Here is a 13,288-nt window from a genome sequence, read left to right as displayed (position 1 = left end):
GGGTTAGGGACTAGGCTGTAGAGGGGAATGTGAAGTTTTAGGGCTTGCTATGGTCCAAAGTGTGTGAGATTGCAGAGATGGTGATGTGAGTTGGCTTTTTCGGTGCGTCCTGGGAAAAACGTATGTGCGCTATTGTGACGAAAAGTAGCCTATTGTGCAGTCGGGTGTATTAACTATGTTTGTGGAAAATTTGAGCCAAATCGGTGGAGCGGTTTTTCCGTGATTGAGGAACAAACATCCGAACATCCAAACACACAAACTCACAAACTTTCACATAGGATATATATATATATATATATATATATATATATATATATATATATATATATATATATAAAATGTATGTTTTTTTTGTTTGTTTTTTTGTGGGACAAGGTGCAGTGACATGTATTTGTGACATGGGGATGTCATTGGGTCTCTGCTGTATAAAACAGCAAAAGCTTGTGGATATTGCGCCTGCTCAGCTCCTGAGTGGGGGCTGTATTTAAAGGCCTTACATCTGCTACAGGGCTGCTTTAACCATAGGGCGAACGGTGCAGCTGCAACAGGCCCTATGGTAGAAGGGGCCTGCACAGCCTACAAGAATTGAGTGGGTTCAGTCCCACATTTTGCCTGCTGTTTTGGTCAGCAGGCAGTGATTTCAACTCTGTGTCTCACAGATGGTTCCATGCTCTACTATTGTATTCAACATCTATCAGCTCTGGCTGATGATGTCGCCGGCAGGGAAGCACATTGAGCATCAAGCTCAGACATCATTACAGCTGGAGCCTGCAGATCTGTGGCAACGGAGTTCAGTGAGTAATTTTAGTTTTTTTTGTGGTTGAGGGGTCAGGGGGCCTTACGTGTTTGGCCACTTCCAATAGCATTGAACAGTGCACCCTGATCTATTCAAACGGTCCTGATTTGCTATGGTATTAATATGGATGCCGTAAAGGGGTTATACAAGTCAAAAATTACACAAACAATGAAAATATCTGATTCATGGAGTCAATAAGATAATAGAGAAAAAATAATATATATATAAAAAAAAGCACTTTTTATTAAAATGTGACATTTAAGAGCGCACATATACTCCCTGGTAGGGTAGATGAAAAATAGACATAACAGTAATAGGGAGCCTTCACAAGGAGTTTACGCTCCGCTCATTCTGAACGTAAACTCATTCAGAGTGAGTGGCGTAAAAAGCAGATCCCATTGACTTCAATGGGTGCCGGCATACACGTGCTACCCATTGAAATCAATGGGAGGCGCTTTTTTTACCTATTGCTTTCAATGTGATACGCGCATATGCCGGCACCCATTGAAGTCAATGGGATCTGTTTTTTACGCCGCTCACTCTGAACGAGTTTATGTTCAGAATCAGCGGAGTGTAAATTCCGTGTGAAGGCTCCCATAATAGACTTTAACCTTTCTTGCTGATTTGACTTGTGGCTTAACCTGCTATACAGCTCTGACTTACGCCTTTTAACAGGCCCAACCACAGCAAGCCCTGGACACATGAAGACATCTGTGCTGCACACAATTGTACCAGGCAACTAAAAAAAAAAAAAAAAAGCTATAGTATCATCAGTTGGTAACAGTCCTATAGATTTAAGTATTTTTCTGTGTATTTCAAAGGCTCTGAAGCCCCTTTATGTTTTTCAACATAACCATGCTGGCATAGATTGTAAGCCCTCGCGGGCAGGGCCCTCAACCCCACTGTACCAGCCGGTCATTGTTAGTTTTATATCTACCTGTATAATTTGTGTATTGTAACCCCCAAATGTAAAGCACCATGGAATTAATGGTGCTATATAAATAATAACAATAATAATTTTGTTATCTCGCTGTGTAGAACAGGATCTATCAGCTAACATACAATACTCACAAGTAGAATTTGCTCTCGCTGCCTTTTTTTCTGGCTGAAATCATGGAGCCCTTTAGAAATGTTTCTAGAAATTCCTGTTTCCCAGAAAGTGCCAGTAAGCCAAATTAGTCAAGGCATAAGTGCATTTATTTTAAGAAGATAAGACACGTCTTATTGTGGAAGATCTTTGTATGTCAGCTGCTACAGACTGAGCTGTTAAATGACATTCTTGTTGATACTCATGTTTTCCGTATTCATATAAATGGAAACATTTCACTTTCTAGATAAGACGCTTTAGAAAGTCCCAGCATCTATATTTAATTTCCTCATGCCATGCATATATAACATCTTCTACCACTGACTTCTTTCTCTGAGCTGTGATCCAAGTTCCTGAGTTGTTTCATTTGTTTAATCCTATGTCAAGTCATCATTGTAAATGGCCTGCAATCTGACTTTGATCCTTTATCTGGCCAGTTTTTATGCAAGGATGTGACACTTTATGGACCTGACCCTGTCTCTTCACAGCTTTCGTTTGTGATTTCCGATGTCTTTCCAAGTCTAAACTTCTTATATTGGAAAGTTAAACCGAGGAGTCAAATATATGTGAATATAAATTATATATTGTGTATTGCACATGGCGAAATATTAATGATAGCAGTTACTTCATGTCTCTGGAGTTTAGGTAATAAACTGTAACTGAGTGATGTTACATATCTGTAGTATAGCAGTTTACTTTTCCTTTCTTAAGGTACTTTGGTGGAGAATGGGTTAATTGCCAGTCTTCAGCAATGCTTTGTGAGCTGAATAGACTGGTTACCATGGAGGGAGGGAAAGCAGCTTAGGAAAAGGGGCAGCCAGATCCTTTGTTCAAAACCATTCTACTCCCCTTCTGTGTACACTCTTCCCCCTCTACATGTTATCATTCTGTTCACACTCCAAAAATCCTTGTACGCCTCTTTTTTTTCCTCAAAACCTCAGGAGTGTTGACTCTTCAGGTTTTATGTCATCCATCATTACTTGAAGTTACGTGATGACCCACTGCTTAGTGTTCCTTACGAGTTTTCTGGTTCAACTGGGGTGGCTTTGAGACTGTTTATTATTATTACATGTAGGGAAGTGTAGATCTCCTGTGGTGGATTTGATATCACCTCAGACCACCGTCACCGATCATGGCTGTACCCTACGGAGCAAAGCGGCCAACACTTCAAGGAAGAAAATAGCTGCACTGACAGAGTTGTGTCTAAGTTATTAAAAACAAATCCTCAACACGTCCTGCCGCCTCCAACTCAAGAACATCCATCGATTCTGCACCCAAAAAACTGCAAAGATGCTAGTCCATGCCCTCATAATATCCCACTTAGATTACTGTAACACCCTTCTCCATGGCCTCCCAGCGAACACTCTCTCCCCCTCTAGAATCACCTATTCAGGAAGGCCTACAACCTCAGTCAGTCTCTCCCCTCTCCTTCTGTCTCTATCCCTCTTCCCTCATAGACTGTAAGCCCTTGCGGGCAGGGCCCTCTATCCCCCTGTGCCAGTCGGTCACTGTTAGTGTAATATTTGTTTGTATATTTTGTGTACTGTATATAGACCCTCAAATGTAAAGCATCCTGGAATTAATGGTGCTATAAATAAACAATAATAATAATAATCAATAAGTAAAAATCTGCTTCAAAGGCTATTAAACCCTCCCCCAAAAAACAATCAGTACTCACCTCTCTGTTCCTAGAAATCCGGTGCCAGGTCTCTGTTTACAAGCTGACAGCATGTGACAGCCTCAGCCAGTCAATGACTGTTACAGTAAGAGACCGTTTCAGCCATTATAGTGACCACATGCTGAGTGCAGGGGAACAGAGACCTGGAGAGCCAGTGCCGAGCACCAGAGGAATGGAGAGGTGAGTAATAAATATTGTCTTTAATATCATAACAAGTATAAACTCTGTTATTGTCAACACAAATCACTACATGTGTGTGGATTATGGGGATAACGTCCATCCTTAGGGAGAGACCACCTTTTCAGGTGTGTGGAGACTTATACAGCCCTTACATGTGTGTGAACAAAGTCTAAAATGCAATTTGTAAGCCCATTGCTCATCTGCTTGTATTTTGAGACCTGAAACCCTTCAGTACCAGAGAAGAAGAACTTGTGTTTTGATGAATGGAGAGTGAAAACATGTTTTATAGACTATGTTTAGACCTAGGTTTTCCGCCTTTTTAATATACATATTTTTTAGGTTTAGCAGGTCATTATTAAGGTGTTTGCACCATAAGTCATATATAGAAGAGGAATAAATACAGAAGAGGGTCCTCTACTTACTTGAAGTTTTCCTTTGTTAGCCAAAGTGGAGAGACGAAGCAAACAGTGGTGCTCCCTGTGCAGACATGACCATCCTTGTTTTATATGACTGGACGTTAGTTTTAATTCCCATGATGTAATAAGATATTACCTTTTTACCCAGATGTTCAATATGACTAGTAGGACACATTGCAATAACATGACCACCCGGGGTTTATAAAGCCGCACACACAGCAATGATGGACAGGGTTGTAATTTTGTGATTTGGCTATTACCTAATATACTAACCTTGGAGCCTTCTGCCACAGAATTATCATGACCATGCTATTGATGATCCATACAGCAGACCAGGCTCTGTTATTCAGGAGAAACACCATTGTCTATGCATCATGGTGGCTCAGTGGTTAGCACTGGAGCCTTGCAGTGCTGTAGTCCTGGGTTCGAATCCAATCAAGGACAACATCTGCAAGGAGTTTGTATGTTCTACCCGTATTTGTGTGGGTTTCCTCTCACACTCCAAAGATATACTGAAAGGGAAATGTAGATTGTGAGCCCTATATGGGACACTGCCTGACAATGTCTGTAAACGCACTGCAGAATATGTTGGTGCTATATAACAAGCAAAATAAATAAATAAAAAATCTATTAGATTAATTGGCTATCTTGTCCTTAGTGTAAGTGTAGTAAATTAGGCTGCATTCACACAGTGTTTTGGTCAGGAAACTGACTCAAATTTTTCCTTCTAAAAACACCTCACCATAGGACTGTATGGTGAGGCATTTTTTAGAGGAATTTGAGTCAGTTTCCTGACCAAAAAACTCAGTGTGAATGCATTCTTAGGGTTGGTTTACACTAGCGCTTGTACTCCGTCCGCAAGGAGTCCGCATGGAGACCCCCCCCGGACGGAATACCAACGCTAATGCAAGCGCTGTGCAGTTAAGCACACAGAGCCCATAGACTATAATGGGCTCCATGTGCTTGCCGCGCACTGCCCGCACGAATGATTCATGTGGGCAGTGCGTGGCAAGCACACAGAGCCCATTATATGCTATGGGGTCCGTGTGCTTAACTGTTCAACACTTGCAGTTGCGCTGATATTCCGTTCGGGGGGGGGGGGGCAAGCGCTAATGTGAACCGGCCCATAGTCTATGGGGTCCGTGCGCTTTAACTGCACAGCGCTTCTCCTAAACACTCTCCTCCTGCTACTCGTGGACTTAGTGACTCTCCTTTAGTCGAATAGTGGTTTCCCCTGAAACAAGCATTTTTTCCCATAGACTATAATGGGATTTGATGTTCGATCGAGTAGTCGAATATTGAGGCTCTACTCAAAGCGAATCTCGAATCTCGAATATTTCACTACTCGCTCATCTCTAGTCACTATATATTTAACAGGAAAATAATATTGTGGGTTTAGTACTACATGAATAGAAAATGAATGAATTAGCACAGTATATACGTAATCTGAAGGAGCTGGAAGATTTTCAGAGTTTTTATGAATTGCATAGTAAGAGCTGACAGAAAAGGTGTGTTGTCTGACTCATGTGCCTTTCACGTCCTCTATGATGTCATGTTCTTGTGCTTGAGACCCCACCTTTCTCGGGCCACATCTCAGATCTCATTTCCCTTTCAAGAGCCACCTGCAGACTCAGTTGTTCAGTGAGCTGTCATGAACCCTATGATGTCCTTTGTGTACACAGCTCATGCAATCCAGCTTTTATGTACTGACACCTAACAATTACACCATTAACTTCTACAGGTTACTGTTTGTTCTTCCTTTTATACAATATAATCATTTTATTATTGGTTGTTTCAAAAACTATACAATTTTTTTTTTTTTAATTTTTTTTTAGCAAATTGTAAGGATCAGTTGCCGATTGATGAAGAATTTAACATTAAAATGTATTTTCTCCACACAGAATACAACAGGAGTGAAGAATGAGCTGGTATATGGCAAGTCACTGCAGTAGCCTCACAGGATATCATTCAGGCACAGCAATGCCTGCTTACAAGCCTCGATAAGCTGCACATGTTTTTGGGAGGAGGGAGCTGCTTTTCTTACCTTGCCCCAGCTGTAGACTTCTCACGGCGGATGCAGGCTTACAATGTGAATCAGATAGACACGACACAACAGCCCGGGGATACAAGCGGCTTTGGTCTGCCTTTTGTGCTGTGAAATCTGGGAATTAAAGGGAAAGAGTGGAAGCCAGACTCGATGAAAATGCCATCCAAAGGGAAGTATCTAATAAAGGACAACGAGGACTGGATGATAACACATTCACTCTATGAAAAGTACCAGTGCATAAGCCAGCACTATCCACTGCTGCTCATTTTACTCTTTGTGGTGGGGACGGCTTGTGTCACCCTCATTGTCGTCTTCTTCACAACCAATGATGTGAGTAAAACCTTCTTTTCATTCTCTGGGTTCTTTAATTTCAGGGAACAAAGTTACATCCCTTATGAAGCATTAAATGTATACAGTAAACCGCACACATCTTCTAAATGTGCTGCTATACAGTATGTGTACCTGCAATGGGGTCTATGGATACTGAACATGGGGACCGCTTACTGGCATGTGTAAATCTAGCTATGTTGTTACTAGCTACTCCTTAAGCAGGTCCAGTCTAGAGATAAACATTAGTTGTATTCTTGGAGCAAAGCCAAACAATCTGGCTTGAGCGATAGGCTGACGTGTGGGTCACTAGAAAGCTCCTGGGTGGATAACCTTACTCTAAAGACCACTGTGTACAATGTAGACTCTACCATGGGATGTCTACATTGTCCTGTGAGACTGGAACACCAAACATGGTGTGAATTTACTGCAATCTGCCATTACACTAAATCCATGACGGACTTTATATAGTTTTATATTGTATATAGTTGTATTGAATCTTTGCAGTTGACTATTGGGTTGACATTTTATATCTCACTCTTTTGGCCTAAACATTTTATGACTTTGATTGTTCATCCTATGTGTTTTCACTTCTATATAATAGTATTATAGTCCCACCATATATGGTATGATCTAATGTGCAACGTGTTATTTGGATCCATATTTCTTCATATCTCAGCTTCCTGGACCATAATAACTGCTGTATAAAGCATGTTGTCTGTAAGGCCGGGGACACACGTGGCATACTCCTAGCTGGTTAGCTGCTATGAATCGCCAACAGTTAACCCCTTGTGACATCCATTAGCTGTATAGTGGATGGGATTACACAAACCCAATCCACAGACTGCAGAGAGCTCTGCTTTCCAGTGCCCAGGTCCTCATCCCTCCCTCCCTGCTATGATCGGCATGTACACTGTCTGACAGTCAGTCATAGCAGGGGGGTAGCAAAGCAATGGTGACCTTCTTGTTACACCACACAGCTAATTAGCATATCAGTAAAAATGCTGCTATCTCAATAATGGAGTTGAATGGGAAACAGAAGAAGCATTTTGTGTATGTGACCCTAGTGTGCTTAAAGTTCAATAGGGATTGTTCCAGTGATGGACTGACTTTGAAGACGACTTTTCGTTACCTCCACCCACTCCAACTCAGTATATCCTTCAATAGATGGATTTTTTTTCTCTAATCCTGGCTGTTCCCAAGTAATCTGTGTAGATAGTTTTAGCACCCAATGTGCTAATTCATCTCTATACTGTCAGGTGGGTGGTCCCACATTGGTTTCTCCAGTAAATGACCGCCCATTTGACAGAAGAGAATCTAAATAGAATATTGGATGCTGAAACAAATTAATTATTGGGAATTTCTTGTTTCTTGGGAACAGTAGGGCCTACAAAAATGTGGAGTATAGAACCTATTAAATTGTGCAAAGAGTTGTAGTTGGTGGAGCTGGTGAAAAATTTTCATTTTTTATTCCCTCCATTCCAAAAGCCATAATTTTTTTTTTTTTTTTTTTAATTATTATAATTTTGTTCACAGAGCCATCAGAGGGATTACTTTTTTGTGGGACAAGTTGTATTTCCTCATGGCATCATTTAATATTCTGCATTTAAAACCCATACCTCTACAATAATTCAAAACTTAAAAAAAAATAAAAGTTCTTACACCTGTAATTTTTTATTTATTTTTTTTATTTCTATACTGTGTAAGGCATCTTTTGTTTTTGAGGGATATTCCATGCTTAAATTGGGCCGGAAAGCCTCAATAATTGAATGTGTCTGAAGTGGAATGTGGAACATACAAAACGCTGTTACTTACCTCTCCTGGCTCCGGACGTCATGTGGACTGCAGCTTGCATCCTTATGCGTTGCGACGCAAGCCCCTGCTCACATGACGCCCCGTACATCATTGAAGATGATCCACACCAGCTCATAACTGACGATAACTCTGTCAGGACCAGTGGACTCTCCTCCTTGCCACATCCCCCTTTTCAGGAAAGGGGCAAGGGTAACGGCAGAAAAGAAGTCACAAATTTTTTTTTTTTTTTTTTGTTCAAACATTTCACAGATCTAAGGGTTGGTTCACACTAGCGCTTGTATTCCGTCCACATGGAAACCCCCCCGGACGGAATGCAATCGCAATTATAAGTGATGTGCTTTCAAAGCACATGGAGCCCATAGACTATAATGGGCTCCGTGTGCTTGCCGCGCACTGCCCGCACGAATGAATTGTGCGGGGCAAGCACACGGAGCACATTATAGTCTATGGCAGAGGTCTCAAACTCGCGGCCCGCGGGCCAACTGCGGCCCTCGGGACAATAGTTTGCGGCCCCCGGTGGACATCTTGATATCCGCCGTAATAGTACGGCGCATGCCGGGTGTGTAACTATGGCGACCGCCCGGGAGCCGGGCGGCCGCCATAGCTGCTGGGTGTCTACTGCTTTAAGCAGTAGACAACCGGTGCTAATGTCTCCGATCGGTCCCAGGACCGATCGGAGGCGTTAACCCCTCCGGCGCCACGGTCATTTCACAAAAATGGTAGAACTAAAAAGTACACCCGGCCCCGCAAAAAAAAAAAAAAAAGACGCCCTATGCATCTCCGTACACGGACATATAAAAAAGTTACGGATGTCAGAATATGGCGAATTTTAGAAAAAAAAAAAAAATTGGGAAAACCTGATGCGGCCCAGCGTCACCCAGACTCTACCTCCAGCGGCCCCGAGGTAAATTGAGTTTGAGATCCCTGGTCTATGGGCTCCGTGTGCTTAACTGCACAGCGCTTGCTTTAGTGTTGGTATTCCGTTTAGGGGGGGGGGTGTCTCCTTGCGGACGGAATCAAGTGCTAGTGTGAGCCAACCCTAAGAGGGCACAGTGGGCCATTAAAGTCTATGGGTCCATGAAAACAAATGGACAGCCTATGGATATAATCTGTATTTTGTACATTTTTTACAGAGCAATGAAATGGTTGATTTGTTTTTCAGGAATGTAAATAAATGAATGAATCGCTAATATAACACGGCCATAGAATCAATACATTAATGTGCTGTCTGTAGAAAACACTGTGAATAAGTCATAACACTTGCAACTTTCTCAAGCGATGGTTGTTCATTACTCGGCTATGAAACTAGGAAGCATTTTTTCCTTCTTTACAATAACAGCATGGTTGTTATCATTGGGCAGTGTCTGGTTCTGTAGCTTTGTTCCATTCATTTGAATGAAGGCTGAGCTCTGTAAGTCCTCCTGCAAACACTGATTAGCAATCTGCAAAAACACGTCAGTATGTCAACAGCAATGACTTGTATAGATCCACTACACTTGTCAGTGCCGGAAATGAGGACAAACATGGGACATGCTTCATAATTTGCGGACCCCTTCTATGGCTGGATGCACATCTGCAAAAATTGCAGACGTGTGTATGGACCCATGTAAATGCATGGGTCCGCACTTTTATCTGCAATTGTGTGCATGGGGCCTAAATCTGTCCTTAGAATAATCCAGGACTAGTCCAGTACAAGGGCTGAGCTGTGAATACAAAGGTGAATTGTGTGCTCATGTCCATGGCTTCAAAACAAAAATGTCTGTGAAAAAGTTAGCTATTTCTTTAAGCTACGTTCACATTTGTGTTGGAGTCTCCATCTAGTGTCTGCGTGAAATTGGTGGTTTGCAAAAGGTCCATCAAAACACCGGCTCCACCCTGGGCCAAAAGGGGATGGGGCGCTGGGCAAAAGTCTTTATCCGCCACTTTCAGTTTCAAAACACCCGCTGGACCCCATTATAGTCAATGGATCCTTTGGACTCTGTATGTAACTGATATAACTGCAGTCTGCCTGTCCGCCCACATCAGCACAGATGTGAACTTATCCTTAATGTGGATATATAAGGAAAAACTGATCAACTCTACTGGTATACTCTAAAAGGATGTACAGTGTGTGTCATATATTCAATTAAATGTTGTACCCAGGAAAACACCTAGTTTTGATTTTTGTTATATTCACATTATTCATCATTTGATCTTATCCCTGCCCTTATTGCTGATAATTTGTAGTAGTTATACTGCCTTTCTAGCTTGAGCTTTATGATGTATGTTATATTAACTGGCTATGTTGCTTCGATATATATTATTGTCACACCTTGGAAGATTGGAGCTCAATTTCTGCTCTACAAGTAATCTATTATTCTGTTGTTTCATGAACTACTGCTGTACTACATTGGGGCGTTCACACTACCGTTGTTAATGTCCGTTTCTGTCTTCTGCCATAGGATGACAGCAATGGACATTAAACTTTTGTAGAGAACAGACACAGACTGATTCTGTGTCCACTCCCATTGACACTTATGTAAACAATATGACGGACGCCATCTTCCTTCATGTTTGTTTAGTTTTGTAACGGGAGATATAGCTGTGTATGCAGGATTTTTTTCTTCCGTTACAAAAGTATAGCAACATGACAGACTGATTCTGTGTCTGTTCCCATAGACAATAATGTAAACCACATGATGGAAGCTATCCTCTGTGTCCTATGGCGGAAGACAGCTACGGACGTTAACAATGGCAGTGTGAACAGCCCCTTATTGCTGGATTATCTTGACAGCATTATACCTCAGACAGAAAAATTGCTATTTCTACTCTAAGTACCTAGGCTATCTGTTGCTCCAAGCCTGGATTGCTATTTGGAAAAGAGTTTCTCTCTCTCCCTTGCTGCCATACAGAAGTGAAGACCAATGTGATATGTTTCTATTATACATTAAAGGGATTGGCCCAATTTTTAACGCTATCCACTTCTGACTGGAGTGGCAGGCTGAGCCATACATCTGCTCCATTCACTGTCTACAGGAATGTGGTCTCCAAATGACCCCCTACTGATCAGCAAATTCTCCCCTATTATGTGGATAGGTAATAACATTAAAATTTGAGCCAGTCCCTTTAATTCCGGTGTTTCCTGTGATACAGTAAATTAATATTCCATAACCAACCCTACGACGTCCTCAGGAGTGCTAAGGATGTACACAAATGTTCTTTACACAGCCAAACCTCCCCAGAAGATGCCTTTCTTACAGAAGCTTCAGGCGTCATTGTTAGAGTACCAAAAAAGTTGATGATTTTTGCCATATATTTCCACAATTAGGGAGGTTTTTTTTTTGTATCTTAACACTTTAAGGAGATACTTTTGGTTGTCAACAAAAGTGTCTTCTATTTATATGACCTATTAGGATACTGCAAAATAAAAACTAACTGGTGAGGTCCAGCCCACGTTCCTATCCTACGCGGCACTATTGTACATATAGTAGGTGACCTGTAAGACTTGCACAGAGGTTTCCCCACAGATAGAAGCCGATTTGTGTTATTCAGCAACTTTCTCATATACCGTACATAACATTTTCTTTCTGAGCCAGTGTAGCAGTCTGAGAAGTTTTCAGCAGTCACTTAAATCGATACTTGTGGTAAAAATAATCACACGTTTTCCTTAATCCCTCTAGAACTAACATAGTGATATTTTTGCAGGAAAGTATCGGCCTCTATTTACCATTGTAGCTGCCCCTTATATCTTGCACAATTGTGTATTTTCCCTTTTTAGACATGCTTGTTCTTATGAGTTATGTTATTAGCCAATATGATGGTTCACCCTGTATAAAAATTAGACAGGATTAGTAAATATGCCCCATTGTATTCATTCACACCAAGCAATGTCTCCTTTCTTTCATTAAGTCTTGGTTCACATCTGGGCTTGTGTTTCTGTTCTTGGGGATCTGAAAAATGGAAACCCAATCTCCTTTAAAAGCGGTTACCCACAGAAAGATTTTAGTAGGGTTCGCTGGTTTTCCACTCGAAAAATGTGGAGAAAAAAGACTTTCCTCTTCGCATTTTTAAAGCGGAATGGGGAAAAAAATGGAATCTCCGAGCGCAGATGTGAAGTAGGCGTATATTATACAACGGGATCTGTTTCTTATATTAGCTGCTGTTTTGTAGCACACCTTCATATTTTTTTTTTGTTTTTCAGTAGGTATCCCATTGTAAGTATTTTTATATGTTCACTGTACACCCAGTATCTACATAAATTACTTGAAGCAAGTTAAAGGGGCCATCTTGGGAGTTAAAATGGTCTTATTTAATCTTGCAAGTTCTTGATAATGAATTATTGTCAGGCGGTCTCCATAGCGCAGATCACTGGAGGAGGGAAGGGGTAAAGAGACCCAATCACAGGTCCTGGGGGATAGAGCCAGGCCAGAACCACCTTGTCCATCATCAAGAATCCACCAGATGAGTTAAGGTAATTCAACCCCTTTAACGAAAATCTGCTTAGATGACAGATCTGGCAATGGCGCTGCTGTTGACCCTGCATACAAGACACCCATTTTTTGGAAAGTGATGGAGGGCGCATAAAAACACCTTGTGACAATTTTTTTTTTCTCCACATAGGGTGTTTGAATAGTTACATACAACTGGTATAGGACCTTTAGAACTTTGTCCCAATATATCCAATGTATATGGCCAGTCTAATCCCATAGTCACACAACAGCAATAACCGGCTGTGTGGAGACCTGTATGTATTTATTTTATTTTTCAAACCGGCCATCTCATGACTGCCTTCAATTTACTGTACGTGAATGGGGACTATTCACATAACTAATTATTCAACCGTCCGTTTTAATGGACCATTAAATATGACATGCTCGATTTTTTTTTTTTGCCTATTTTCAGGGATCCTTCAATACAATCAAATGTAAGAGAGATCCGTGAAACGGGCACCCAATGGCTGCAA

General features: G+C 41.4%; 1 protein-coding gene across 1 annotated transcript in view; it reads left to right on the top strand.

Moving 5' to 3' along the window:
* The first annotated feature begins 6,078 nt into the window (after nt 1-6,078).
* The window catches only part of ADCY7 (adenylate cyclase 7), a 68,863-nt gene continuing 61,653 nt past the window's right edge, over nt 6,079-13,288 (top strand). Inside the window, exon 1 of the mRNA XM_075281860.1 lies at nt 6,079-6,534. Within this exon, the coding sequence (XP_075137961.1) occupies nt 6,355-6,534 (180 nt within the window). The 5' untranslated portion in view covers nt 6,079-6,354. The remainder of the gene's footprint in view (nt 6,535-13,288) is intronic.

Source organism: Leptodactylus fuscus, chromosome 7, assembly GCF_031893055.1.
Source record: "Leptodactylus fuscus isolate aLepFus1 chromosome 7, aLepFus1.hap2, whole genome shotgun sequence".
NCBI classification, from domain to species: Eukaryota; Metazoa; Chordata; class Amphibia; order Anura; family Leptodactylidae; genus Leptodactylus; species Leptodactylus fuscus.
Note: the sequence above shows the minus strand (reverse complement) of the source record. Positions and strands in the feature narration are given on the sequence as shown.